This window comes from Ailuropoda melanoleuca, chromosome 2 (assembly GCF_002007445.2).
Source record: "Ailuropoda melanoleuca isolate Jingjing chromosome 2, ASM200744v2, whole genome shotgun sequence".
NCBI classification, from domain to species: Eukaryota; Metazoa; Chordata; class Mammalia; order Carnivora; family Ursidae; genus Ailuropoda; species Ailuropoda melanoleuca.
Genome location: NC_048219.1, coordinates 88,587,814 through 88,615,644, shown reverse-complemented (window position 1 = coordinate 88,615,644; position 27,831 = coordinate 88,587,814). Strand labels below are relative to the sequence as shown.

Sequence of the window (27,831 nt, the reverse complement as noted above, 5' to 3'; positions counted from 1 at the left end):
CCCCTTAGGGGACTGAGTTGGAAAAGCGCTTCCATCCATTCTCTCCCTATATATAGGCCACCTTTGTGGAACTGAGCATGTAGAAACGCAGGCACCAGAGGCCAACTCACTCAGACTGGCCTAAGCCAGTCTGGCAGGTGCCCTGCCCTGGCAGGAGGCCCAGGCCGAAGTCGAAGCCAGCTTGACTCTGGGTGGGGCTTGTTTTGTAGAAGCTATTACACCAAAGCTGCCCTTATATGGTCGGGAGAGGCGGGACACGTTGCCTTAAAAGGATTTAGCGTTCTTGAGAAAGGATGAGCCTCAACTTCTCCAATGGCATCGGCTCCCCAAGCCAAGAGTATCATTTTAAGGGCCCGCAGGAGAGGATGGCCAAGGATGGAGTCTCTTCCAGCCCAGCTTTTCTCTGCAGGCTGGCTGCTCCACTGGGCTGTGGTCCAGGTGGAAAGCAGGCGGGAGGTCTGACCCACTCTGGAGTGCGCAGTGCCCCTGAATCTGGCAATAGGCCCCGATGAACATCTAGCTCCCTCTTCCAGGCAGCACAAGAGCAGAAATGACAGAAATGTTGCCACCTCCCAGGTAGGGACTGGGTCCCGTACCAGATGGGAATGAAGGTCTTTGTACATGGAAGATGAATGCTGGGGATATCCCTGTGCCCCAAGGGAATAAAACCCAGTTTTGGTCTGTCTCCTTTAACCCTCAGAGACAGCTTTTACCGGTCTGTTCCCAGGTCGTTTAGGAGAGTGGATGTGCCCTAAACACGTACAGGTTCCCCAGGTGCCATCTAACCTGCTGTATAGAGCCTCTAAACGTGAGGTAAAGAAAACCCCAGTCTCAGCCTCTAAGTTCTCTAGTTAAAATGGTTTCCTCATAAAACAGACCTCCAGATAAGCCAGGAAAAGTGAGAAGTCACAGGTTTCAGTATAGATATATAATTTTAATACTTAATTTAAAATAAAATCAAGGCTGGGTTGGTTTAGGAAAAAAAATCTCTATTTTGCAGAATACAAGTTTTTTGTTTGTTTGTTTTAATCATGAAATTACAAGTCATTGGTGAAAACAGCCTTCTTCCTCCCCCAGGCTCCTTACAGTGCCTGCTTAGGAAATAAGAAAGGTAAATCATCTCCCTTACTTCCTCCCTACCAGGGCTTGGCTCTCCCCAAAACCCAAGGGAGGAATAAATCTTCCATTGCCTCTTCCCATTTCTACCAAGAGTCGATCTTCAGCCCTAGGCAGGAAGCCCTGTGTCAGGTCCAAGCTCCTGAGATTATTGAGGGTCCTCTGATTCCCTATTGAGGGTCCTCTGATTCCCTATTGAGGTTGGGCACATCTGGGTCAGAGAAACCACAAGACAAACCTTTGCTTTTCAAACTCAGGTAGACAGTTATCAGGGTTCCCAGATGCAACCCATAGTCACAGGAGAGGAAGAAAGATGGAAACCCTGAGCAGAACCAAGCCCCACCACCTTATCAAAGTCCATCCCCCAAGAGCTCATCAGCAGAGGGGCCAGTAGCTCTCTAGACTGGGAAAGCAGGGAAAGCTGAGGGCCCTAGCTGAGGAAAGGTCAGTCCTTGGAGAGGTATGAATGTGCAGGTACAGAAGGGAAGAAGAGCATCCTTATCTCCTCACCCTAAGGCACCAAAAGGAAAGGAAGGTAGGAATGGTGAAGACAGGAAGGGGAGAAGAGATCCCTTGGATCCACTGGCTTGGGGAAGACAAAATGTATGTATAGGAGTGGAGAGGGGTGGGGACTACCATATGGGTCTCATGATTGTGCAAAGAGAAGCATCCAAGAGCTGGATAGAGCCACCCCAGTGTGTCCATAACCCATAATGCTCCCTTCACCCTGCTCTAGACTGGGAGGAAAACACTGAAGGAGTCAAATCAAAAGGTACTTCCCTGAGCCTGAGGGTTAAGGGCTAAAGAAATAAAGCTTTATATATGTGGCAATGTCTATCCCTTCCTATCCTGCTCAATCCCCCCTTAGCCTATATGCTGACCATCTACTGCTGTGAGGGAGGAAAAAGAGGTTCGGCACTTAAGGGAAGAGCTCAGTTGGCCTAAAATACCCACTCCTCCAAAAGAAAGGGAAAGCCTGTTCACCAGCTTAGTGCCAATGCCTTTTTTATCACCGTCACTCACACCTCTCCTGGTCTCAGGGCCGACTAACTGGGTACCCCCCTCCAGGAACGAGGAATTCGAGGCTTGGCAGGGCATAGCAGGCCTGGCCAGGGCAGGCCACCAAGTGTGGTTTCTGGTCCCTGTGGACCCAAGCTAACAGGAGCTGGTCTGCAAGTTGCTCTCCGTAAGTAGTGATGCAATGGAAGAAGGGTCGTAGACACTGTCAAATTCCTCATCTGAGCTCAGCCCTTCACGCTGGGTTGACTCAGCAGCTGAGCGGGAGACTTTGCGCCTGAGTGAGAAAGAGGAATACTTGTTAGGGAGGGAGACAGAAAGATTGAGACAACCACGCTTTTCATGCTAAGGAACTCCCAGTTGTTCTAAGGCCTGAAGGCACTCACAAGATCCCCCATCAATCTGAGATCTGGGGAGATGGGATATATACAGTCTGTGGGCTGAGATACTAAAGAATAACCACACAGGCTTCCAGCCAGGAAGGAGTGACTTACACAGCCCCATCTTAGAGATTCTCCTCCCTATTCAGCTCCAGAGAACCCATTCCCTTCCTGCATGACTATCCTGATTGAGCCAGGGGACAGAAAAGCAGCCCATACCAGGAGTCCTTCTCTAGTGTTTTGATCCGGGCCTGGAGCTGTTCGTTGACCTCATGCTGCTCTTCCAGCTCACGCTGGGCCTTCTTCCTCAGGCCATCGAGTCGCTCAATCTCCTCTTCTGCTTCATCCACCTGCCGCTTCAAAGCCTTCACCCTCAGGCTTAGCTGGGCAGGATACCAAGTCCCCACATTAGAAAAGCATCTGCAGCTACCATGACTGGACCCTCCCCTGTAGCAATTCCAACAAGGGATCGTTGCCCTAGAAAAATGTCATGACCGTGGGCAAGTTCCCTAACTTCACAGGTTTGTTTTGGGGATTAAATGAGCTCATACACGTATAACACTTAGAAAGAGAACCTAGCACATCACAGACACTCAATGCATGTGCTTACTATGACTGCTTTAATCCAGTGCCTCCAATCTAGTCTCCATCCTTATACAAGGAGAGTCGAAGCTGGGAAGATCTGTGAGATGGGGCCTCCCTGGCCTTCAAGCAAACGCACAGTATGTGCTTACCATATGGTTACTTGGCCCCAGCTACCGTCCTCACCTGGTCCTTCTGGTCACTGACATGCTGTCGCTCATCATCCATTTGGATGGACAGCTCTTTAACCCTCCGCTCCAGTTTTCGGTTGGTGGACTGCAGAACTGTCTTCTCCCTAGGAGGGTATGGTAGGGGGGTGTCTACGGCCGTTGCCATTTCTAAAGGAAATTCTACTTGGCCCCCTCTGGCCTCCATGAACTCCTCTCAGTCACATCACACTAAGGAGGATCCAGGGGCAGATCCAAAGAACCAGGGAGATAAGAGGTCATTCACATTTCAGAAGTTCGGCAACTCCCTCTGCTCTTTACCAAGAGGAAAGATCCCCCTAAAGATCAGACCAGGTTGGCCGTGTCTGACATGCAAGACAGAGAAAAGCCCAGAGGGGGAGGGGGAGGATGGGCTCACATCACCTCTCTTCAGCCTGCAGCCGCTCCTGCAACTCCCGAGTCTGGGATTCAAGCTGAGAGAGGCTGGCACTGGGCTTCTGGAAGCCTTCTGAGCTGGCCAACCGGCTCTTCAAGTCCTTGTTCTGAGAGGGACAGAAAGTCTTCATGGTCACACTCCACTTCTGATCCCTCCTATGCTCATTCTACCTGCCTCCTGGGGTCTATCCCCAAGACTCCTTACTCCCCCACTCACCTGTCTCTCCAGGGAGATTTTGTCACACTCCAGGTCCTGTCGAGCAGACCTCTCCTGCATAAGCTCTGTCCTCAGCTGGTCCACCTAGTGGGGACGGGTGACAAGAGCCAGCTTTGGGGAGGGCTAACGATGAACCAGCCAGGTAAACCACATGAGGCTCAGTAAACTGCACAGTGCTCTCTGAATCCCCACAGTTTTCAGGCAACTAAGAAATCACAGCCTATTCAAATGGGAGGAGCCAGAGAATTTAAACAGGGCCACCTCCGTCTCACCAGGAACTAGCATCCCTTCTGAATGGAAGCAGCCTGGACTCAGGTCAGAGAGGATCCCGGGCCACCAGGATTCCTTCTTCCACTCAACTCCCTGGCTTCTTTCCACCCATCCCGAAGCAGAGAAGACCCTGAAGGAGCACCAGCCATGCACAAATTCAGCAGCCAGAATTCTCCAGATTATGAACTATGGGAGGGTGGAGGTGTTTTTGAGAAGGCCGAGGGGTGAGGAAGGGGGTACCTGGTCCCGGCCACGATTCATGCGTTCTGTCAGCAGCTCCACGGTGCTCCTCTCCTCATCTAACTCTGCTTCCAGCCGTGAGACTTTTTCCTGTGACAGAGGAACAACAGGTTCATTCTGCCCCACATGCTGGACACCAGAATGCTAAACCCCAACCAGGACCCTCCCAAACCTTTCTGTCTCCCAGGTCCCCATAACCAGCTGGTCTTTGCCCTGCCCGAAGCCACCATGGAGCTAGCACCCTCTGCTGACCAGGCATGGCATTGAGGGGAGAGGGTGGTGACGCCCGCTCTACTCTTGGCCCTTGGCAGGATGAAAACCCCAGATTTGATTCCTCAGTGGGGCAGCCTTATTCCCCTAATGAGAAAAGATAGAAACCAAAGTGCCTGAGCCAAAGCTGGGATAAAGTGTCCAAGCCAAAGCTGGGATGGAGAGTCAGAAACCAAACCGCCAGGGTTCAGACTAAGGAAGCACCAAGGGAGCCCCATATAGAGGCTAAGGGTCTCTGGAGCCACACGGCCTGTGTCTGAAAATCAGATCTACCACTTCCTAGCAAAAGGGCCACAGCCGGGGCTGTGCGCCTGGCTGGCGCAGTCGTTAAGCATTTGCCTTCGGCTCAGGGCGTGGTCCCGGCGTTCTGGGATCAAGCCCCACATCAGGCTCCTCCGCTAGGAGCCTGCCTTCTTCCTCTCCCACTCCCCCGTGCTTGTGTTCCCTCTCTTGCTGGCTGTCTCTCTATGTCAAATTAATAAATAAAATCTTAAAAAAAAAAAAAGGGGGGCCACAGCCAAGTTGCTTAACCTCTCTGTGTGTCTGTTTTCCTCAACTATAAAATGGAGAACCTATCCCACAGGGTTATTCTCAGAAGTAAATGAGTCTTAAGTGCCCAGCACATGGCATAGTACGTGTTTGCTGCTATTGTCACTGCTACTATTATTGCCAAATATAGCAAACTTTAGACCACTATTCACTCTAAAGGGGAGATGCCATTGCTCAGCTCCAGCCAACTGCTGCCATGCAGACAACTCAGGATTAGAAGCTCAGTGCTACCGTATTTTCCAAATGTACAAAAGAAGCCAGAAATCGGAATATATAAATAAGTGACATGTATATTTCTAAACATTGGCAATTAACTCAAAAGTCATTCATAACATGACACTCGAACAAAATCCATCAGCTGTGGGCTACCAGCTTTCAATACCTAGCATAGAAAGGGGGCTTGGTGCATCCTGGCTCCTTTCCCCCACAGAAGTCCCACCTGTGCCAGGACCTGGACACCCCTCCCCCTCCCTGGCACTCCCATGCCGTCGTCACCTCAAGACCCTTGAGTTGCCGGGTCCTGTCATCCTGGGAGCGCTTTTTGTTCTCTGCTTCTTGCTCCAGCCCCTGCAGTCGCTGGGTCAGCAGCTCTCTGTCTAGCCGGGCAGTGTCCCGGTCAGCCTGAGATGCCTGCAGGGCCTGCCGTAGCCTCTGGGTCTGGACAGAAGGGAAAATGCAACAACTTGGAGAATTAACATGGGGGCTGAGGGGTGGGAACAGTCCGCCCCTGTGGGGAGAAATGTTTCATCACTGACATTCTTTAGAATTGCCAGAGCCTGGTGGTAATAAAAAGCAGGCTGACTTTTAGTCCATTCTTTCCTCTTTGAAGATCTAGTTAGCTTAATTCAACAATTCAGGAATCAGGCAGCATCCTATCTAGCAGGCAGAAAGCAGTTCTTAGTCCAAGGAGCCCTTAGTCCATTTTCTTTATTGTTTAAAATGTTCTACACAGGGGCGCCTGGGTGGCACAGCGGTTAAGCGTCTGCCTTCGGCTCAGGGCGTGATCCCGGCGTTATGGGATCGAGCCCCACATCAGGCTCTTCTGCTAGGAGCCTGCTTCTTCCTCTCCCACTCCCCTGCTTGTGTTCCCTCTCTCACTGGCTGTCTCTATCTCTGTCAAATAAATAAAATCTTTTAAAAAATAAAAAAATAAAAATAAAATAAAATGTTCTACACAAATTAGAATAACTTAAGTCGTTTTTGGACAACTGATCCTGGGTCCCAGCCCGAGGGGTTGTGATTTAAGTGATATAGGATCCAGGCTGGGTACTGGGACTTTTTTTTTTTTAAACAAAACAAAAAGGGTTTAATGTAATCACAAAACACAAAATTATAACAAATTGTTACTGTAAAAGATTGTGAAGCCTTAAAACTAGCTATCATCTTTAAAAAAAGATAAAAAAACAAAAACTAGCTATCATATTTAAAGCACCCACTCTGTGTCAGACATGCCTCTGTTTTAATACCATACTTCCACTAAGCACTGCAGTGTTGAGATTTTTTCGGTACTGGGGTTTTGTTGGGGTTTTTTTTAGATTTTATTTATACTCTCTCAAATAAAATCTTAAAAAAAAAAAAAGAGGTGATGACCTTCAAACCAAGGACGTTGGGCAGTTCCCACCCTCCTGCCATTTCTCCTCCTACCTCATCCTGAAGCCGGCTCAGCCCCCCTGAGTTCTTCTCAGCCTCACTGGCCCACTCCTTGGCCTGGCGCTGGGCATCCGCCACCTCCCGCCGGGCCTTCTCCTTGTAATCCTCCAGCTGGGCCTGGAGCTGCTGCAGGGCCTGCTTTGAGTCGTTCCCAATCTGCTCCAGCTGAGATGCAGAGAAAAGAGCCTTTTCAGCACTACACCTCTGTCCCTCCTCTGAGCCCAGACTCCCCAGACTCTTGCTACTGCCGAAGCAGCCCTCCCTTGCTCTCCCCTGGTCCTAGGTCCCTACTATGGCTAGTAGTAATATACAGATTGCCTGGGTTCAAAACCTGGCTCTACCACTTATTAGCTGTGTGACCACAGGCAAGTTTGTTATCCTCTCTGGGTCTCAGTTCCCCGTCTGTAAAATGGGAAAATAACGGTACCTACATCATAAGGTTATTGTGAGAATTACATTTATGATATAAAGTATTTATAAAAGTGTGATACAAAGTAAACCTTAAATGACAAAGTAAACCTTAAATGACCATATTTCAACAAACTCAAGACGCCAATGATCGTAGGATGTACCACTAAGAAAGAAAAACCTGCCAACTGAACTATAACATACCATCAGTTGTAAGATGCAAGTCAACTTCAGAGATGATACAATGTGCATCTCAGAACTGACAAAAGATAGACGTATGTTCTAGCTTTTTAAAGTAAGAGATTACGAGAACCTTACCTGAAAAAATGCAATTTATTTTCTTTTTTCCCTTTCTCCTTGCCCGCCCCCAACTATAAAATTCCACCCACAAAAATTCCTGTGTTTAGGTCTTAAAGACATCTACGGAGAGATTATGGAAGTTTCCTTTCCCTACCCCAAACAGAACATCCTACTAATGAAGATTCTTACGTTCGGGTCTTACAGATGTCTAAGGGGGAATCCCAGGAGACATTTTCCAAGGACCAAAACTACATGAATGGGATGTAGAGGGAAGGACAAGAACATTGAGAAGCAGCAGGAAGGACACCCCTCTCTGAAGATTTGGCCTTGGCCTTCCCCCCAGTGGATGAACTTGAGGAAAACAAACAGCACACATTCTGACCCCCTACCCAGCCCCCTCCCCGCCAGGCAAGCTTCTGTAGGAGCTGGGTCTTTTCCTGAGAGCCCAGGCCACCCCGGGCCCCACCTCCTTGTTCAGCTGGCAAACAGTCTTGTCCAGCAAGCGCTTCTGCTCCTCCAGCTCAGCCTTGCCCCGCCGGAGTGCCTCCCGCTGCTTCCCCTCCTCCTCTAAGGCCCGGTTCAGTGCCTGCTGCTCCTGCCCCAAGCGGGCCAGCCCCCGCTGGGCCTCCTCCAGCCGGGCCTCCAGTGCCCGCTTGGCAGCTGCCAGGCTCCCCTCCTCTTCCTGAGCTGCATTCAGGGCCTCCTCGAGCCGCTGTTTCTCTGCCTGGGAGAGGGAAGACATAAGCCATTTGGAGGGCAATACATGGGAGGGAAGAGTGATTTATGAAAAAGGTGGGCAGTGAAAACAGGCTCAGAGGAACCAGCAAAGAAACCAAGACACAGAGAACAAGCACAGGGTGGGAGATAAGAGCCAAAAATACCAGTGCAAGGGCCAAGATGTCCACAGTAAAGCACGCTCCAGGAAATAAACCCAAGTTTAACACTGGATTGGGAAGGCAAATGGAAGCACTCTCAGAGCAAAATAAAACTGATAGCTGAGGATTTAGCTGGAAGTATTTAGCCAGGGAGGAGAAGAGAGAGGGCCAGGGGGAAGCCAACGATGTGGGCAGAAGCACTGACCTCCAGCCGCTGCACCTTGTCCCGAAGCCTTGCCTCCGCCACTTCCCCACCTTCCGCCAAGCCTCGGGCCTCCTTCAGCTGCTGCTCCAGACCCAGGATGCGCCGTCGGAACTCATCATTCTCCTCCTGGGTCTCCCGAAGTGTCGTTTCCACTGCTGCCCGCCGCTGCCCCAGCACTGCCACGTCTGCCTCTGCTGCCATCTGAGCCTGCGGCCAGTTCGGGGAATGGCAGCTCAGACCCCAGGGCTCCAGGTCACCGACCACTACCAGGAAAGCCACCCCAGAGAGAGCCCACAAGAACTAGACCTCAACACTGGTAGTGTCCTTGAGAATCCCACCCCTACAGAGACGTGGTGGGTATCACCAGGTGCAGCCCTGCCTCCCCCCTGCCAAATCCTGGCTACTTTTAACCACACACCTAGGACCAAGGATCTGGTCTGTACATACCCATGAGAGGTAATTTTCCATGCCCTCTGGCTCCTCAGCCCTCCAGACCCCTCAGCCTCCACCTCCTAAGCCCCGTGCCCACTCCCCTTGCCTTGGAAGCCTCTTCACAGTCCTGTCTCAGTTGCTGGAGGGTCTTTTGTAGCTGGAGGTTCTGCTGTTCCAACCCCCGGCCTCGATCAGCCTCAACCCTCAGCTGCTTCTCCAACTCCCGCTCCCGGTGGCGCCCAGCCACCTCCTGGCTCTGCTGCTCTTCTCTCAGTTCCTTAAGTGCCTGCTGTGTCTGGTCCAGCTCCTGGAAGGGAAGGGCGACAGTGACAGGGCACAGAGGCGGCCTGGGATAACAGACTGCACGCAACCAGAACTCTCATACATTGCTGGGGGAATGAAAGATGGTGTGGGTACTTGGGCAAGAGGTCTGATAGTTTCTCAAAAAGTTAACCATAGAGTGACCATATGAATTCCATTCCAAAATATATATTCAAGAGCACTGAAAACATGTTCCCAAGAAACATGCTCACATAAATGTTCTTAACAGCATTATTCATGAAAGCTAAAAAACAGAAATGACCCAAATGTCCACCCATTAGTAAACAGATAAACAAAATGTGGTATATCCATATAGACTATTATTCAGCCATAATAAGTAATGAAGTCCTGATACTTGCTAAAATATTGGTAAACCTTAAAAAAGATTATGCTAGGTGAAAGAAACCAGACATACAAGGCCATATGAATCCAGTTATATGAAATGTGCAGACTGGCAAATGCACAGAGACAGAAAGTACGTTAGTGGTTGCCAAGGGCTGGGAAAGTGACTGCTAATGGGTATGGGGTTCATTTCTGGGGTGATGAAAATGTTCTCTAATTAGACAGTGAGATGGATGTATATAACTTTGTGTATATACCAAAAACCACTAAGGGGCGCCTGGGTGCTCAGTCAGTTGGGCGTCTGCCTTCAGCTCAGGTCATGATCTCAGGGTCCTGGGATCAAGCCCCAGATTGGGTTCTCTGCTCAGCAGGGAGCCTGCTTCTCCCTTTCCCTCTGCCTGCTGTTCTGCCTGCTTGGGTATGAATAAAATGAATAAATTTTTTTTAAAAAAACACTAAATTGTACACTTTAAAAGGGTGAATTCTGTGGTATGTGAAATAAATCTCCGTTAAAAAAAAAAAATCACACGAAGTGAGAGATGAAGGTGTGGATAAAACAGGGTTGGCTATTTCAAAAACAAAAGAAAATATGTTGAAAACCAAAACATATTATACAATAGTGGTGCTGCTCTTATTTCTTTTTTGAAAAATTAAAATATTTGGGCACCGGGCTGGCTCAGTCGGTAGCACATGCAACTCTTAATCTCGGGGCTGTAAGTCTGAGCCCCACATTGGGTGTAAAAATAGGAATTTTTAAAAAAAAAAATTAAAATATGAGCTCTGGTTCTAATTCTTTAGCTATTAGCTACTTCTGAAAATTCAGAAAGTACCATAATTAGGCTGAAAGGTTATACAACATATTTTGAGTTTTCAGGGTAAGACACTAACAAAACTAACTACAAATAAAAAAACAGCACAGCGTGTGGTCTACACCGGATGGGGTCTGTTTTCCTAATGTGTATGTTGTTTGAGTGAGTACTTGATAAAATACACTTCATACATGAGATAAATGAAGCACTACTTATTACTTTTTAGCTTTTTAGCTTTATCTTGCATAACTGAGATTGTCCAGAGGAATGTCCAAGTTTATTATGTCGACTAATACAGTGAACAGACTTCAGACTACCTCGGTATTTGTTAACTTCATATTAACGTAGTAAAAATTTAAGAGCACTTTTCATTTCACAATCACTAAAAGTGTATTTGGTTAACATTTACTACGTTTTTCTCCAAGTATTCTGTGTAAGCTCAGACTTATTTATCTGGAAAATCATCACTTAGAGCTATACTTCTTTACTCGTTTAATAAATGATTACCTCGATTACAATTAGTCATATGGTAAAGGCATGAGAAACAAGCACTGATTAATTAATAGTTGTTAAATGAGCACCAACTACATATCCAGCATAGTCAATCAAAGAACCATAAACCTAGAAGGATCCTCAGGAGGCCAGTTCCCCATACTAACAAAAATATTTTCTGGGGCACCTGGGTGGCACAGCGGTTAAGCGTCTGCCTTCGGCTCAGGGCGTGATCCCGGCGTTATGGGATCGAGCCCCACATCAGGCTCCTCTGCTGTGAGCCTGCTTCTTCCTCTCCCACTCCCCGCTTGTGTTCCCTCTCTCGCTGGCTGTCTCTATCTCTGTCGAATGAATAAATAAATAAAATCTTTTAAAAAAAAATATTTTCTAAGTTTCTAAATCATCCAAAATAATTAGTTGCTTTCTTATCCTTCATAAACTAATACCAGGAATATGAAGACATCATTTGTATTTGCTTCAATTTGATGACCTTATCATTTAAAAACATCCAGGCATGATAAAATCCCTGCGTCTAGATTCTATCCTCTAAGCAGCCTTCAAATTACAATTTGGCTTCCCAAGTAGGTCAGCTGGCCATGCGATGCAAATATTCCAGTCTGTGTGCCAACACTCCATGTTACAAGTTAACAAACTGGCACCTAACTATAAATGTTTGTTTCATAGATGTAGTTAATGAGTCCATCCCCCTGCCCCACTCCCCACCCTCCCACACCCTCCTGACAGAGCAACTCTCCCTGTGCGGACCAAATTCCAAGCTTGCAAAACTGACCCTGGAGTTTCACAAATCCATCTGAATGCTGCTCCCCTGAAGTTTCTTGGGAGGCAGCCAGCAGCCTCTGGCTAGAACCCAACCAGGAGTTCTTTCTGTTGGAAACCTGTGCACTCAACGAGAGCAGCCCAACTGCATCAAAGAGGATGTGGGGGAGAGATGGCTGAGCAGGCAAGGTGGGCCCTGAAAACCAAGCACATAGGAGGCAGCCACAACTGTGTGGAGGCCCTCATGCGTAGGCGAGGTCAGTGCCAATCACCCCAACCTGCCCTTCCACAGCCCAACTCCAAGTACCTTCTTTTTAAGTAATCTCTACACCCAGCATGGGGCTCAAACTCACAACCCTGAGATCAAGAGTCCCATGCTCCACCGACTGAGCCAGCCAGGCGCCCCTCCAAGTACCTTCTTGAGCTCCTCCATTTGGCGAGTATCTGCAGCACCAGCTCGGGCCTGCCCTAATTCCCTCTGTAAGACCTCCAACTTCTCCCCAAGCTCCTCCTCCATCTCCTCCTTCTCCATCCGCAGCTGCAAGAGTCTGAGCCCAGCCAGGCGAATGCAAAGGGAAAGGGAACAAGGTCAGGCCACCTGCCTGGGAGAGGAGAGCAGGACAATGCAAACCACCTCCTCAGAAGCCAACAGACCGAGCACCCACTCTCAGCAGAGTAAAGGGCACAGTATGCGTAGAAAAGCAGCAGGATATAGGAAACATGGATAAGCATTCCTGGGAGAGAGGCAAGGTCCTTACTCCTGCTTGGTGGCTCTAAGCTCCTCCTTGTTCTTCTGGAACATGCTCTGCCAATGCCCTGTCTCCTCTGAGGTCTCATCCAGCTCCCTCTGCAGCTCTCGCACCAGGGTGGACATCTTCTGCCTCTCCGCCTCTAATGCAGCATGGTCCTAAGGAAGGAAACAGCCGGGGGCCAGGAGGCTCAGAGGGAAGAACATGCTTCAGACCAAAGTCTAAGTGTGTGGAAGGGGAGGCTCAGGACCAGAGGGCACCACACCGGCTACACTGTGAGACCCCAATGGTGCCTGACGCGATGCCAGCACAAAGCTCTCTCCAAGTCACAGTCCCCCTGCTGTCATTTACGGGAAGCCTCCCCCATTCATTTCCCCATGGGACTCTGGCTACACACCTTCACGGTGCTCCTGGCCTGCATTCTCCCGCTGTGCCCTTGTAGGATTTCTGGCCAAGGTTTTCATTACATCTCACATGTGTCTTTTAGAGGTAGTTCCAGTGATGACCAGGAAAGTCCCAAAATACCAAGAGACCTCAAGGCAGACCCTTCTGGGGGTGGGCGTGCCCTCCCGGCTGCCCCCGCTCGGGTCACATGCCTGAGTTGCGTCCTGCACACTCCGGCGGAGCTGATCTGCGTCTCGCTCGTACTGCTGCCGGACGTTTTCCACCTCCTGGTCACGGGAGGCCACCTCCTCCTTCAGGGCGCCCTTCAGGGCTGTCAGCTCCCGCTCCCGCAGTCTCAGCTGCTCCTCGATCCGCTGTTTCCCCTCCAAGACCTCTTCCAGAAGCTCCCGGGTCTCTAACAGGTCCTGGGGAAATGAAGATGGAAGCACAGAGATGACTCTGTTAGGATCTGCCTGTCTATTCGTTCACTTAGTCAATCAAAAACATTTACTGAGCACCTTGTAACTCTCAGGCTCAGTACCAGGTGCTCTCTGCCCTCAGGATGCCCACCATTCTGGGCTCTAACCCCCACCCCACCACTGAATCTGTCTGAAAACACACTAAGGGGTACCCACAATCAGCTACCTACTGCCCATACTGTGGGGAAGCTGTGGGTGAACAGGTCTGAGGGTGCTCCCGCTGACAGGAAGCAGGGGCTGCGGGAGCCATCCTGCTCCCTACCTTTCTTAGCGCCTCCTTAGCAGGCTCCAGCCCCTGGGTCTGTTTCAGCTTGTCCTGCAGCTCCATCACCTGGCCCTCCAGCCCATGTCGTACCCTTTCACCCTGGTCCACAAGGAGCTTCATGTTCTGGAGCCTAATAATTAATAATAGATAATATCATCAAACACAAGATGTCAAGCAGACTTCCAAACACTTTACATGTATTAATTCATTTAAACCTCCTTCTTTGTTCAAATTTAAATGAGGCCTCCCCTGACCACTTTATTATATACTGGACCTTGCTCCTGCACCACCCAGCCCTCCAATCTACTCTGACCTACTCTACTTATCACCTTCTCACATGTTACAAATTTACTTACCTAACATGTTCACTATTTACTCTCTGTCTCCCCCGCCCCACACCCTGCTAGAAACTATGCTTCTGGAGAGCAGTGCTCTTCACCTGAATGCTCCACTGGTGTACCCCAGGAATCTAGATCAGTGCCTGCCACACAGTATTCATTGCAAAAACGTCTGCTGAAAGAACACTCCTGTGAGATAGGTACTATTTTACAGATTTAGAGCCTGAAGTAGAGAGGCAAATCCAGGTGACCCAACTCAGGCACTATCACCATTACTGACAGAGAAAGTAAAGAGAAAGGTCCCATCCTTAAACTATCTCTGTCTGCCCCTTCTAGCTTCTAGAGATTTCTCTCACACCTCCAACTCTAGCCTCCGTCCCCAAGCAGCCCCATGAGCACCACTGGCTGCACTCACTCTTTGGTGCTCTGCTGGGCCTCCCCCTTCTTCCTCTCCAGCAGCTGCTGCAGCCGGCTACACTCTTCTGTCTTCTCCTCCAGCTGCTGTTCCAGTGCAACCCGGGATGGCTCTAGCTTCTGTCGCTTCTGGAAAAGACAGGGAGAGTAAAGCAGGTGGAGAGTAGGGAAAGCCTCTCAGGAGGACCAGGAGTAATGCAAATGTCTAACATTTACTGACTCACTAAATGACAGGCACTCTACTACAGGTCCTGTGTTTATTATCTGCATTTAATTCTCTTAACAAACCGTGGGACCTGTGAGGGTTTAAAGTATGTCCACTAGGGGCGCCTGGGTGGCTCAGTCATTAAGCAGCTGCCTTCGGCTCAGGGTGTGATCCCGGCGTTCTGGGATCGAGCCCCACATCAGGCTCCTCCGCTGGGAGCCTGCTTCTTCCTCTCCCACTCCCCCTGCTTGTGTTCCCTCTATCGCTGGCTGTGTCTCTCTCTCTGTCAAATAAATAAAATCTTTAAAAAATAAAAATAAATAAAGTATGTCCACTAATTCTCTGACATTCCTTCCAAAAGGTGACTCTTCTCCCCGTGAGTACAGGCTGGACTTAAGAACTCTCTTCTAACAAACAGAAAAAGGAAGAAGGGATGTCTAGGCTCTGTGACTGGTCCTAAAAAGGCGCTGCAGCTCCCTCCTCACCTTCTCTCCTGAACCGTTCGCTCTGTGGGAAGGTAGCCGCCTACCATGCAGACACTCAAGCAAGAGGTCCACGCAGCAAGGAAGGGAGGCCTCCAGCCAACACCCTGACTGGAAGCTCCTCACAGACCCTAAAGCGCCCAGCTAAGCTGCTTCCAGACTCTGGGCCCTCTAGACACCAGGAGATGACTGTTTCAAACGGCTAAGTTTTGAGTAATTTGTTACACAGCCATAAATAAATAATATAGTACAATTATTATCCCCAGTGGCTTAGAACACGTAAAGAACGTGCCATCAGTTACGCAGCCAACAGTTACCAGGACCTGAACTCAGTTTGACTCCACAGCTGACCGCTTAACCAGTACACTCTACTGTTTTCCAGGAAATAAGGGGAGTTACAACCCAATACTTACTGAGTACCAACTGCATGCAAGGCAATACTATGAGAGGTGGGAGCAATATTTTTTCAACTATTTTATTTTATTTTTTTTATTTAAAGAGAGAGAGAGAATGCAAGGGTAGGGGAAAGGGCAGACGGAGAATCCCAAGCAGGCTCTATGGTCAGCACGGAGCCCGACATGGGGCTCGATCCCAGGACCCTGAGATCATGACCTGAGCTGAAATCAAGAATCTGACACTTAACCAACTGAGTCACCCAGGTGCCCTGCAATATTTTTTTCACATAAGGCTGACCTGAATTTTTAAATTCCTTCTCTGTAACTTAGTACCTAAAGCAATTCACTTAACCTGTCTGATCTTCAGTTTTCTTATCATGAAAGGGTCCACAATACCTACTTTACAAGATCACTATAATTATTACATATTACCCAGGACAGTTCCTATTGCAAGAAGTACACTCAACGGGGTGCCTGGGTGGCTCAGTTGCTAAGCATCAGACTTCGGCTCAGGTCATGATCTTGGGGTCCTGGGATCAAGGATCCACAATCAGCAGAAGTCTGCTGGTCCCTCTCCCTCCCTCTCTGCCGCGCATGTGCACGTGCACACGTTCTCTCTCTCAAATAAATAAATATACATAAATACATACATACATAAAGTACACTCAATAAATGACAGCTACTGGTATTGCCATCATCGTGACAGTGACAAGGACTGAGGTAAGTAAGCTGATCAAGGCTTACACAGCCAGTGAGCAGCAAAGCCAGGATGGGAACTTCCAAAGGAAATGAATGAAAGGTAGGCAGAGCTCTGATGAATACGTTCTTCATCAGGGAACCCCAGAAGTCCTTGGTGAGACCAGCACACGCTCTTGTCTCTTGCGTCACACAACACACGAGTGCTCATTAGATCGCCTGGAAGAGCAACCCAGGCCACAGTTTCTCCTGTGTCCTGTGTGCCTCTTGCACCTCCAATCTCCCCTCACCTTCACCTCTTCATCCAGCTTTTGCTGCAGCTCCTCCACTTTTCGGGTAAGCTCGCTCTGCCCAGCCAGGGCCTTAGCAGAGCCAGAAGTCATCTGCCGGAGACAGGGCAGGAGGGCATGGGTCCGCATCCAGATCCAGGCCCCAAAGGCTCTAACCCTGCCCCATTCCCACCGGGACGTGGCCACTCACCACCAGAGGCTGCATCTGTTCCAGCACCAAACTGACCTTCCTCCTCACAGACATTTCGCTTTCTGAGCTTCTGGAGGATAAAAAGGACAGAAGCAAAGGCTAAGGGAGGGAAGACGTAACAGAGATGAGAGAAGGAAGAGCTAAGGGCAGGGAAGATGGGGAATGAAGCCAGAAGGAAAAGAGGGGAGGTATGTGACTGCGCTGTTGGGAGGGCCCCTACTCACCCCTCCCTCAGGATGCTGTAGATGGTGGCCTTCGCGTGGTCCACACTGCCTGGTGGGGCTGTCTCCTGCTGGTCTCGGAGAAGGTCTGGAGTTGATTTGAGCTGCAAAACATAAACCCAGAGAAACAGGAAGATGAAGCCAGCAGTGTGTGTGGGGTTCAGTTGGTGCAGAAGCGGCAGGTGGGAGATGAGGCCCTCCAAGCATGCTCAACAAACCTTAAGCGGGGAAAAGAGGCAACACCGCTGAGGCCTGAGCAGGCAGCTCAGGAGAGGTCCGAGCAGGGTACACCTCTCACTACTGCTGCAAGCCAGACTCTCCCTGACAAGCAGATTCAACTAGCTGTGAGCTCTATGGTAAAGTTATTACTACTGACAGTTAATGTACTAGGGTTTGTACATAAACAGGCTTAACGTTGTCTCCAAGAAGCCGCTCCCCCGCTTACTTACACTCCCGAGTGGGAGACAAAGGTGGGAGCCTTGACAAGAGCACCAGAAGCTGCTCATATTACCAGGCCTGCATTACTCATGCTGCAGACACAGCAAATGCTAGCGACTGAGGCACAGTTCATGGCCGGCAGTAACAAGTAACTCTCATGCTTGTGGAGGCTGATTTCACAGATAGTTCCATCTCCGTGGAAGCATCTTGTACATGTGAATATCATCTACTAAGATGAGTAAAGTGGAGGACAAAAGTAGAAATCTTCTGCCTTAAGTTACTTGAATAGCACGGGGTCCTGGGGCTGTTCGGTTGGGGACCAGAAGCCACAGAGGAATGGGGTCTGACCTGCAGCATGCCAGGGTCCTGCGCTCTCCCCCGTGGCTCCTCAAAACTCTGAAGAACCCAGTCCTGGGTCTGACGGGCACGGCTAAAGCCACCAAGAGAGCTCTGGCTCTGGGCTGACTGTTTGGAGCTGCCCATGTGGCTGTCATGCTTTGTGCTAGGAGTCCAGTGGTTGGGTGACCGACGCTCCCGTTCCTCGAGGGAATCCCGTGGGAGCCGGTTGTCCAGGCTTTGGCTCCGCTTGCGTTGTTCAGGGGGCAGCGACCGCATGCGCCGGCCAGTCCGGCCTCGGGCCTGCCCCCCGTGGTGACTGTCAAACTTGCTGATGAGTGAGTCCACTGAAGACAGGGGAGCAGTGTCAATGGTGCTTCCTGCGGAACCTCCTTGGGGGATCAGCTCCAACAGGCTAGTGCTCCTGGGGCTCGGACTCACAGGGACAGGGCCTGTCAGTGAGGCCTGGGACTGGGATCGGAGTAGCCTTCCATTCCAGTGGGTCCCAGGCTCCTCATCAGACATGCTGCCCTGTGAGCGGACAGGAAATTCCTTGGCATGAGAGTAGGAGCTCTCAGGGAATTCCGAGTCAGAGCTCAGAGCTCCCGGAGCCCCTCTGTTGTTGGCCCCCTTGATCTGGACTCCAAAGGAGTCACCGCCTTGCTCCCCACTGTTGAGCACCACAAAGGGCTGTCCAGCAATGCCCTGCACACGCACAGCGACACCATAGGTATTGGCTCTCGCATCCTTAGCTGGACGTCGCCCACCACGACGTAGGGTACCCATCTCTGCATCACCCACTGGCTCTGTAATGAAGCGAATCTGGACTCCATGGTCTACAGGGCCCCGGGGCTCAGCCATGGTGGATGCCTGCTCCATGAATGGGAGGGGTCCTAGAAAATTAAGGAAATAGTTAAAGCCAAGAAACTGGAAGTAGCAACCCAGAAACCTCCACCTGTCCGGCTTTTGTATGGCTTATTACCTTGTCGTTCCTTCTACATAGAACAGTGGTTCTCATATTTTATCTGAACAGAAGTACCTCAAGGGCCTATAAAAACACAGACTATTGGAGCCTGTCCCCAGAGTTTCTGATTCAGTAGGTCTGGATTTGCATTTTAACAAGTTCCCAGGAGATACCGGTGCTCCTGATCCAGATTCCAGATTTTGAGACCCACCGACTTAGAAGAATCCATTTCCTCTAATACAGTCCTAGGGAGCTTGGCTTCGGCAAGAGTTCAACGATTTTGCTTGATCTTCGCACATACGCCTATAGCATGGGGCACCTCCTCCAACCCCGATGAAGGCAGAACCCAAACCCCGCCTAATACATACCTCTATCCCAATGGAGAAAATGGGCCCTCTACTCCCAGAGCTCATTTAAAATACAGAAGACCCGCCCACAAGGTATGCCATCCCATTTCTGGGATGATAGCAATGATGCCTCTGGGTTGGAGGACGTGGGGGCTAAGGACAGGGATGGGAGAGTAACTAGCTTTCTACTGTGTATCTTTTGTCCCTTTTAAATTTGGAACCATGTAGATGTATGCTTATTCAAAAAAAGATTTAAGTAACATTTAAGAATGTCAGTCCAAAGGGCCCTAGGATAGGCAGACTTGTCCCACCTGAGGGCCAGAGCCAGGACCACCCCTAGGCCAACTTCTCTGGTCCACATCAGCCCAAGATTAGAGTCGGCAAATGGAATATATTCCAGGTGTACTCCAGCTCCAGGAACTGGGGAGGGCAGTTTCTCCTTGAAGCAAATAACAACTCCAGCTTCCCCAGCCCTGCGACTAATCTCCAGCACAGCCTAGCACCAAACTAGAGGAGGAATACCTGAAGAGCCGGACAGACAGACAAACATCCCCAGCTCAATCTCCCAGTGGAAATCTGGGCCAAGGAAAGTTGGCAAGGCCCCCTCCAGGAACTGCAGACATGCTAGGAAGCTCAGGAAACCAGGGTGAGAGCGGAAGGGAGTGGCCTAGCTGCAGGTGAGAAGGGGCTTGGTGGGAAGAACATTCCTAGCATTTCCAGCCCTTCCCCTCCAGAGAAAGGAACAGGGATTGAGCAGCCCTTATTGGCAATGGTTCTCCTTTTTGGTTCTGAGACTCCATTTGAAAGAATGATGAAAGTAATGCACCCCACCCCCAAGAAACAGTCCACACAAACTTTTACCACAGAATCTCAGGTTAACGAACACCTCCAAGCCCACCCTGAACTAAAGGACCCCCGTCCTTCTACCATTTCGGCATTAGGGAGGACTTAAACCAACCTCAGATACACCAGACAAAAGGATACTTAGTTGGCAGGGTCCTTTGTTAGAATCCAAGTAAGAGATGGGACCAGGAAAGAAGGTACAAGGCAAAGGTTCTCCAAACCACTCACCCAGTAAAAAAAGGAACCTGGCCCTGCTCTTCAATGGATGTATATAACCTTGGTTAAATCACAACTTTTCTGAGCCTCAATTTCCTCATCAGTAAAATAGGTATAATGATAACTCATGAGGTAATACTTGTGAGAATTAGACAAAAATAAATACATGTGTACGCAGCTGTGAACATTTTATCATATTCTACACTTCAGATTCGTGCATTTAATTTACTTAGGTTCCATTACTTTTTTTAATAAAAAGGCTGAAAATAGGGGCGCCTGGATGCCTCAGTCAGTTAAGTGTCGGACTCTTGGTTCTGGCTCAGGTCGTGATCTCATGGTTGTGGGGATCAAGCCCCACATTGGACTCTGTGCTCAGCAAGATGTCTGCTTCAAACTCCCTCTCCCTCTCCCTCCCACTCACTCACTCACTTTCCCTCTCTCTCAAATAAATAAAATCTATAAAAAAAAAAAAAGAGGGAAAATGATAAGACATGAAACAGGAAACATAGCAGCACGTACGCCTGTCACAAAGCTGACAACAAATGTTCCCCTGCATACACATGTGCCTTCAACAGGACCTTCCCAGCTTCAAGTGCTTCACAGAAGGATGTCACCTCCTCAGAGCCTTTCCCAACCACCCCCTCCCACAAACTAGAACAGAACCATGTTGTACGTTCTACAGTTGTCCTTCAATGAATTTATCTCAGTTTATTTTTTTTTTGAAGATTTTATTTTTAAGTAATCTCCACACCCAATGTGGGCCTCAAATCTACAACCCTGAGATCAAGAGTTGTGTGCTGTACCAACTGAGCCAGCCACACACCCCTGCTTATTTTTATATATTTATCAGAGTGATGATTTGTTTCCTGTCTGTCTCCCCACTAGATTACAAATTCCTGGAGGGCAAAGAACATGGCTCTCAGCTGACTCTGGTGGCCCCAGGGCCTGGTGACATGGTATGCATCAATAAATATCTGTTAAAGGTTGTATCCTGAACCAAGGCAGACTTGTGCAGCAGTGGGGAGATTTACCCAAGGATCCCTTACAGCCATTTCTCATTTGCCCTAGTAACAAGGCCTCTCCCTGCCCCATGCAGCCATAATTTTGGAACCAGATGTGCCTAGACTGCCAGCTCTCAGAAGTCACATGGTCTATTCACAAGGCAGCTCTACTCCGTCAGTACAGCTACTGATCTTCCAGATCCAGGTCAAGGAGCTCCCAGACTAGGCCCAGCAGAGTGCACAGCCCCTCACCCACCCAAGAGCCCCACGTTGTTCAGAGGCGGTGCTGAACGCGCCCCCAGGTCCCAGTGACTCCCTAACTTCAACAGACGTTAGTCCCAGGACAGGTGGGTCAGTGGCCAGGAGGGTTGAAGTGATCTTTGGGGTGGGTCAGAAAGCAGAGCTCTAAATGATTCAACGTGGAAAACCCGAAACCTCTCCGCCTTCAGTTACAGAGGACAGTGGGGCGTGGCCAGGGGAGGCAGGCAGCTCCAAGGTCTTGCGTAAGCCCAAGAGGCAGGTAAACAGCGATCTAGTGCCAGGAAACATGGAGTACAGAGGCTTCGCTCTCACAACCCGCCCCTGCTTTTCCCTCCTCTGGCATGTGCCCAGGGCACTCCTCACCAACTGTACTCTGGGAAGAGCCCAGGCCACAGGTTAATTCGACTTCATCTGTCTGCCTCTGCCATTCCTGCCTGTAAGGAGAGGGAGGACACTCTGCACCTGTACCAGACAGCCACTTCTCCCTGAGTTACTCATTAGCCTGCCCTACCCCAATTCCGTCACCTCTGGCCCAGCCATAAGCATCTGGCTTCCAACTAGGAGTGACAGTCTCTGGACTTCTGGCAGGAAGTGGGGGTGGGGTGGTTTGGGTTGTACAGAGGAACAACTGATATATACAGGGCAGGCAACATGCTGGATGCTATATAACTGGCAGATTTAGAAAATGGAAGAATGAGAGGTACAGAGATTTGACTCCCCTCAGAGGTAACAAGGGAAGTAAATGGTCAAAATAGAAAAGGACAGTCTATCTTGATCAATTGGTTATTTTCTCAGGAAGAATTACAAAGACAAGAAGGTTCCCCATGGATCAAAAAGAACCACCCCAAGTGGACTCCTGGCCCAGTCCACTGAAAAAGCAGAAACCTGAGAGCCAGGCTAGAGCAGGTTGGCCAGTGGAGGAAAAAACACAAATGACAAACTGGGCCCTGCAAACTGGCTGGACTGGTTTGAGAGGCAAGGGGAAGGGGAGGGCAACAGAGACTCCACTGGCAGCTCATAAAGCAGACCAGAGAAACTCCACACCACAGAGGAGGCAGGGGGCAGGCAAATCCATGGGCAAGGACTGTCCAGCCTAGATGCCAAGGCTCTGAAGGAGGAGGCAGAAGGTGGAGTGAGAACAGGGAGGAAGGGATACACAAAGAACCTGGTGAGTGACAGGCCAGTATGTGACAGGAAGACTTTGTGTCCCCCACCCCTCCCTCTCAAGTTCCCGAAGTTGCATTCCTCATCCCACACTTGCCTTGGCCAACTCCCTGGCCCTTAGTTCTCCCCTCCCCAGCATGAAGCGAAGCAACCCTACCTTCTCCTCACCTCCCACAGGCTGATAGCATGCAGAAGAAAGGGTTCTAGGAAGCCAGAATCCTCTTAGGGTCAGGCAAATCTCTGGATTAGCAGTCCCCCAGGGCCAGGCCCCCACTCCCAAATATCAAGAATAGAAGAAGAGGTGTAGAGGCACGCGTAGGCAGCCTATGGACAACATAGCGGTTGCTAATTATTTCCCAATTACAACAACTTTCCTCAGGCAGGGCATCAAAGGGGCCAAGCTAAGACTGGCTCTGGTTCCCTTACCTGCCTAAGGCAAGGAAATCTGCCTCAGAAGTCTTGTCTGGGCCCCAATGTGCAGCTCTCATCCAGCCTGGAAACCCAGAGGCACTAATTCCTCTAGTCTTGCGGTCTCCTAAGGACTCCTGCCTATTTCCCACACCACTGGTGCCTACTGCCAGTCTGATAGCCATCATGGTCCCAGAGTCGGGGACGCCTTGTGGGGTTTCAAGGAGTAATGGGGATCTTCTGGGAGGCATCAAGGAAATTGGTTAGGCTCCCAAACCGCATCCAATGGCCCTATCTAGAACCACAGAAGAAAGTTTGTGCGCTTGGGCAGAGGGTTTGATATTAGCCCCAGCAAGAGGCCTCGTTAGAAAGTATTTCTAGAAAGTATTTCTATGTATCTTGCAGGGATCTATGCTTCCTCATTTCCCTCTCTTGGAGCACTCTCTCAAGAGGAAGAAGGAAAAATTCTCCCAGGCATTATAGCGAAGGAGGACAGAAACCGAAGGCTTAAATAGTTTCACACCTAGCAAAGAGACGGGGGTGCCTTCTTGTTCTGCCCCTCAGTGTCCTCACCTGTAGGTGAATGGATAGAGCAAGATTCCACACCTCAGAGACATCTCAAAGCCCGAGAGGAGGGGTCAGCGCCAGCTCAGAACGGCAGCCAGGGGAAAACCACAGGGAAACAGCACCTCTGGATGCCTTCCCCCTGACGTCTCTGAACCCCAGGCAGCAGTTCCTCTTGCCCAACTGAGACTAACTACTTCCCCCTAACACGGCGGTCTCCAAGAGAAATTCTGCCCCGGGACCGGCGTCTGACCTCCAGAGATAACCTGGCCCCGAAATGCTTTCATGTCCTGAGAGTAACCTTAGCCTCAGGTGCCCCTCACCTGGCACGGTCCCAGACACCTACCTCTGGTACCTTAGAGTAGGAGCCAGCTCTTAACCAGTACTCCCACCCTAGCTTCACCTCCCCTCCTCGTCTCTCCAATGCAGCACCTGTACCCCGAGGAGGGTATCTCGGATCGCCTCGCCCCTTGCCCCTCAGACCCGCCTGCCTTTCAGGTGCTCTTGCACCCTCCGCCTTCACTCACCCCAGCCGGGCTCGGCGCTCTCGGGCTCGGGCTCGGGCTCGGGCTCGGGCTCGCGCTCGGGTACGGCTGCACCCGCAGCTCCCGGGCCCTCCCCCTCCGTCCCTCCGCGCTCCCTCCCCCCACCAACCTGTTACTCCCCTCCGGAGCTCCACCCCCATTGGCCGTCACCACCCGCCCCGCCTTACCCTTCTTCTGGTTGGTCCGTTTCCCTCGAGGGGCGGGGCCCCTCGCCGCACGGAATTGGACCGGGGGTCTCGGGCAGGGGGTGGGTGCGCGGGTCACGTGGGCCGGCGGGCGGTGGAGAGCCGCGGGTGGGGCGGCAGGGGCCACGGGAGGCCATTTTGGGGGCGTAATGGTTGGCCTTGTGTGGCCGCCCCCGCTTGGTTCCAGGAGCCGCCCGCCAGGACATCTTCTCGCCCCTGCTGGAAAGCAGCCCTCCGCCTCCGCGGTTCTCGGCGGGAATCTCTGTCTAGACCAGAATTTCTGCCCTTCACCTGTCTCCGCATAAATCAGATCGCTCTGATGTCCTTTTGCAGAGGCTCCCTGGTCCTCAAACGACAGAGCTCCGCGACTTCAGCTCGTGTCGCTTCTCCCCAGCCTGAGCCGCAGCCCCTATCTTGTGGCCTCCACAAATCATTGTCCAGCCTGGTACCTTTTTCTCTGTAGTATTTTATCAATTTCCGAATTACATAATTCAGTTTTTTAAATCGTATTCATCGTTTGTCTCTCGTCCAACGTTAAGCTCCACCGGGGAAAGGATCTCTTGTTTTGTTCGCTGCTATCCCAAACGCCTGCTACAGGGACCGGCACACATAAGGCGCTTAATTTGTTGAATGAATGGGAATTGGGTAATGCCAATGTAAGTTTACGAAGGGGGATGTAAGTTTACAATGAATAGGAATGACCCTCATTCTAAAGAAAAGGGGACTCAACCCCCGATTGTGAATCCACCTTAAGAGTTTAGCCTTTCAAGAGATGGAGGAATTGATCTCAGGCCCCAGAAGAGTAAAGACAGGTCAGGGGTGCTCAGCAAACTACAGGCCCCTGCTAAACGCTAGGGGTGGTTAAACAGCCTTAAAGTTGGCTTCCTAGATTTTAACCGTTGAGATATGTAAAAAGATTAGTTTACGTTGCTGGGTTCTGGATATTGTTCTCAACAAATATTTATTGTGTACCTATTTAGGTTTGAAGAGGAATCTTAAATGCAGCTGACCGTCTGGTGTACTCGCCGAAGCTCATTTCCCTCCCCTCCCCCCCCTCCATCCTTCCCAAGCAGGTGTGGGTCCTGGAGGGTAAAGTCCACCTACCAGTTCCTTAGCTAGAATGCAAAGTCTCTGCATTCCAAGGGAAGCATTGTACCGGGATTAGAGTCATCAAACCTGCCAGTGCCTAGGGGAGGGAATAGCAAAAACGTTTGGGGGTGGGGATCCGAAGAGGAAGTATCCCTCCAGGACATGTTATCTCCAGACCAGTGGGAAGATTTTTTTTTTAATTTTTTTTTTTTTGAAATGGGAGATTGTTAATTGACCCAGATATTGGAAAAGTGGAAACACCTAAAGTCTCCTGGGTAACACCTTAATAATTAGGATACTTAGTATATTTGTAGTAAATATAAAGTTAGGGTGGTAAAGAAGACACCACACCCAGCAATCTGGACACAAGAGTGGATTACAAGAAAAACCAGGAGGCCTCAGAGTCACCATCAGTGTCATCTGTCCCTCAAGGAAGCACTCAATCTCAGAAGGACGCCATCATCAGGCACAGGTAGTAAAGGTGACACCAAGGTCTTTTTCCAGAGTTTGTGGTCCCTTCTTCTTAAGAAATGTTACAATTTGGGGACGCCTGGGTGGCACAGCGGTTAAGCGTTTGCCTTCGGCTCAGGGCGTGATCCCGGCGTCATGGGATCGAGCCCCACATCAGGCTCCTCCGATATGAGCCTGCTTCTTCCTCTCCCACTCCCCCTGCTTGTGTTCTCTCTCTCGCTGGCTGTCTCTATCTCTGTCAAATAAATAAATAAAATCTTAAAAAAAAAAAAAAAGAAATGTTACAATTTGGGGGCGCCTGGGTGGCTCAGTCGGTTAAGTGTCTGCCTTTGGCTCAGGGCATGATCCCAGGGTCCTGGGATCGAGCCCCCACATAGGGCTCCTTGCTTAGCAGACAGGCTGCTTCTCCCTCTCCTTCTGCAGCTCCCCTGCTTGTGCTCTCTCTCTCAAATAAATAAATAAAATCTTAAAAAAAAAAAAAAAGTTACAATTTGGAAAAATTGGCCAGTTTACAAATATGGCAAAGGTAGGAAAGCGGAGCAAATACAATATTCAGAAAGAAGGAATAAATTACATCGATACATATTCAAGTGAGTAATTATACTTTTTGTGAAATTGTATGAAAGAGAAAGTTCTAGGTAAATTAGAGACGTTTTCACCAAGAACTGAATTTGTAACCAAATTTCTGTTCTATAATTCTTTTCCTCTGTTCTTTTCCTGAGTTTCCCAGGCCATCACCACTACCACTAACAACTCTACTGAAATTATTGTCTTAAAGATCACATGTTAATCTGTGGCCAATTTCTGAGGAGCAGCAGGGAAGACTGCATAGGAAGAGTAACTTAAATAACTGGAAGAAGACACCATTGGCTGAGATTGAAAGGACAGGAGACAGAAGGTATTTGTGGAGGACCCAGAAGAGGAAGAACATAATAAATTAACTTTGGAATTTGCCATGTTGGAGAAGTAGGTGGGACATACACACACACACAAAGTAGGAAATGAAGCTTAGAAGAGCAGTAGGGCTAGAAAGAGATCTAAGAAGCATCCTCAGAGATATGCAAATTTGCAAAGAGGACCAAAGAACAAACCTTGAAAAATATGGGATAGGTGGGAGAAACACAAAAGTCAGTGATGGAGGATTCAGAGTTAGGTGAAAAAGTCCATGGAAGAGAGGTGTTGAAGTAGAAGTGGGAATTTGACATTTAGAATTGTTGATCTTCCAGATGTAAGCTTCAGCAGAGGGCAGACCCTCAGCTCAGACTGCAACAACAGAAGTATGTATCAAGAAAAGAGAAGGAAAAAGGTACCTTGACTTCCTTTTTCTTAAGATTTTATTTATTAGTGAGAGAGAGAGCGGCAGGCAGAGTGAGAAGCATCCTCACTGAACAAGTAGCCCCATGCAGGACTCAATCCCAGGACCGTGAGATCATGACCTGAGCCAAAGGCAAACGCTTAACCATCTGAGACACCCAGTCGTCTCAAAAGGTACCTTGACTCAAAGAAAAACAGAGTAAAAGGGGAAGTTTTATGTTTGTTTTATTTTGTTTTTAGGGAGGAGAGACTTGGTTATATTTTGAGAATAAGCCAAAAAGGTGAGCAAGATTCAAGAAATAAGGGGGAGAGAGAGAGAGAGCGAGCAAGCAGACCTAGAGGAAAAGGTAAAGTCTGTGTTCTGGAACTTAAATTGGAAGACCAGGTCAGGAGTGGGGAGTTGAAGTTGAGTCAGATCACTTTAATTCACCACATTGCACAACCTGCCAAAAAGAAGGGTGATTCTGGGGGCTGGAGACTTTGCAAACCAGTTTTGGAACTGTTGGAGTTACCTACAATTACCTACAAACCTACAGAAGAGTACAGTAAGTGTCAAATAAATGGTTCAAATGAAATGCTACCAGGAAAGCCTCCCCTTTCAACTAGAAGAGAGAGGCATCTAACCTGAGTGTTGAGGAAACGGGTAATTGAAGGAAGAGGAGGAATGAGGGCCAGATATTGTGCAGAGGTCCTGGGGCAGGAAAGCGTAATGCTTACTGTGGG

At 49.6% G+C, this 27,831-nt stretch overlaps 1 protein-coding gene and 1 long non-coding RNA gene across 2 annotated transcripts; one reads left to right on the top strand and one right to left on the bottom strand.

Moving 5' to 3' along the window:
- Window positions 1–922: 922 nt before the first annotated feature.
- CGN (cingulin) lies at window positions 923–24,134 on the bottom strand. The gene is made up of 21 exons (XM_002919331.4): window positions 24,032–24,134; window positions 17,749–18,629; window positions 16,966–17,066; window positions 16,742–16,811; window positions 16,552–16,644; window positions 14,485–14,612; window positions 13,729–13,861; window positions 13,200–13,412; window positions 12,613–12,761; window positions 12,270–12,402; window positions 9,220–9,420; window positions 8,682–8,888; window positions 8,068–8,325; window positions 6,888–7,058; window positions 5,739–5,900; window positions 4,425–4,514; window positions 3,915–3,998; window positions 3,686–3,804; window positions 3,282–3,390; window positions 2,733–2,896; window positions 923–2,410 (listed from the first exon to the last, which is right to left on the bottom strand). Exons 2-21 carry the CDS (start codon window positions 18,613–18,615, stop codon window positions 2,272–2,274), a joined length of 3,591 nt encoding a protein of 1,196 aa, XP_002919377.1. The 5' UTR covers window positions 18,616–18,629; window positions 24,032–24,134; the 3' UTR covers window positions 923–2,271.
- A 257-nt stretch (window positions 24,135–24,391) lies between these two features.
- On the top strand, window positions 24,392–25,334 carry LOC117801051. Its single transcript, XR_004623428.1, has 3 exons — window positions 24,392–24,679; window positions 24,774–24,890; window positions 25,215–25,334. It is a non-coding gene; the product is annotated as an uncharacterized LOC117801051 (long non-coding RNA).
- Window positions 25,335–27,831: the final 2,497 nt, after the last annotated feature.

What these genes read in the sequence shown, in the direction of transcription:
- CGN (XM_002919331.4), bottom strand. Translation starts at nt 18,615, where the DNA reads ATGGAGCAGGCATCCACCATGGCTGAGCCCCGGGGCCCTGTAGACCAT. An exon ending in CTAAGGAGGCGCTAAGAAAG is followed by an intron (nt 13,413 to 13,728) that starts GTAGGGAGCAGG and finishes TCATTTCCCCAG; the next exon opens with GACCTGTTAGAGACCCGGGA. An exon ending in CGGCTGCAGGCTGAAGAGAG is followed by an intron (nt 3,391 to 3,685) that starts GTGATGTGAGCC and finishes ATACCCTCCTAG; the next exon opens with GGAGAAGACAGTTCTGCAGT.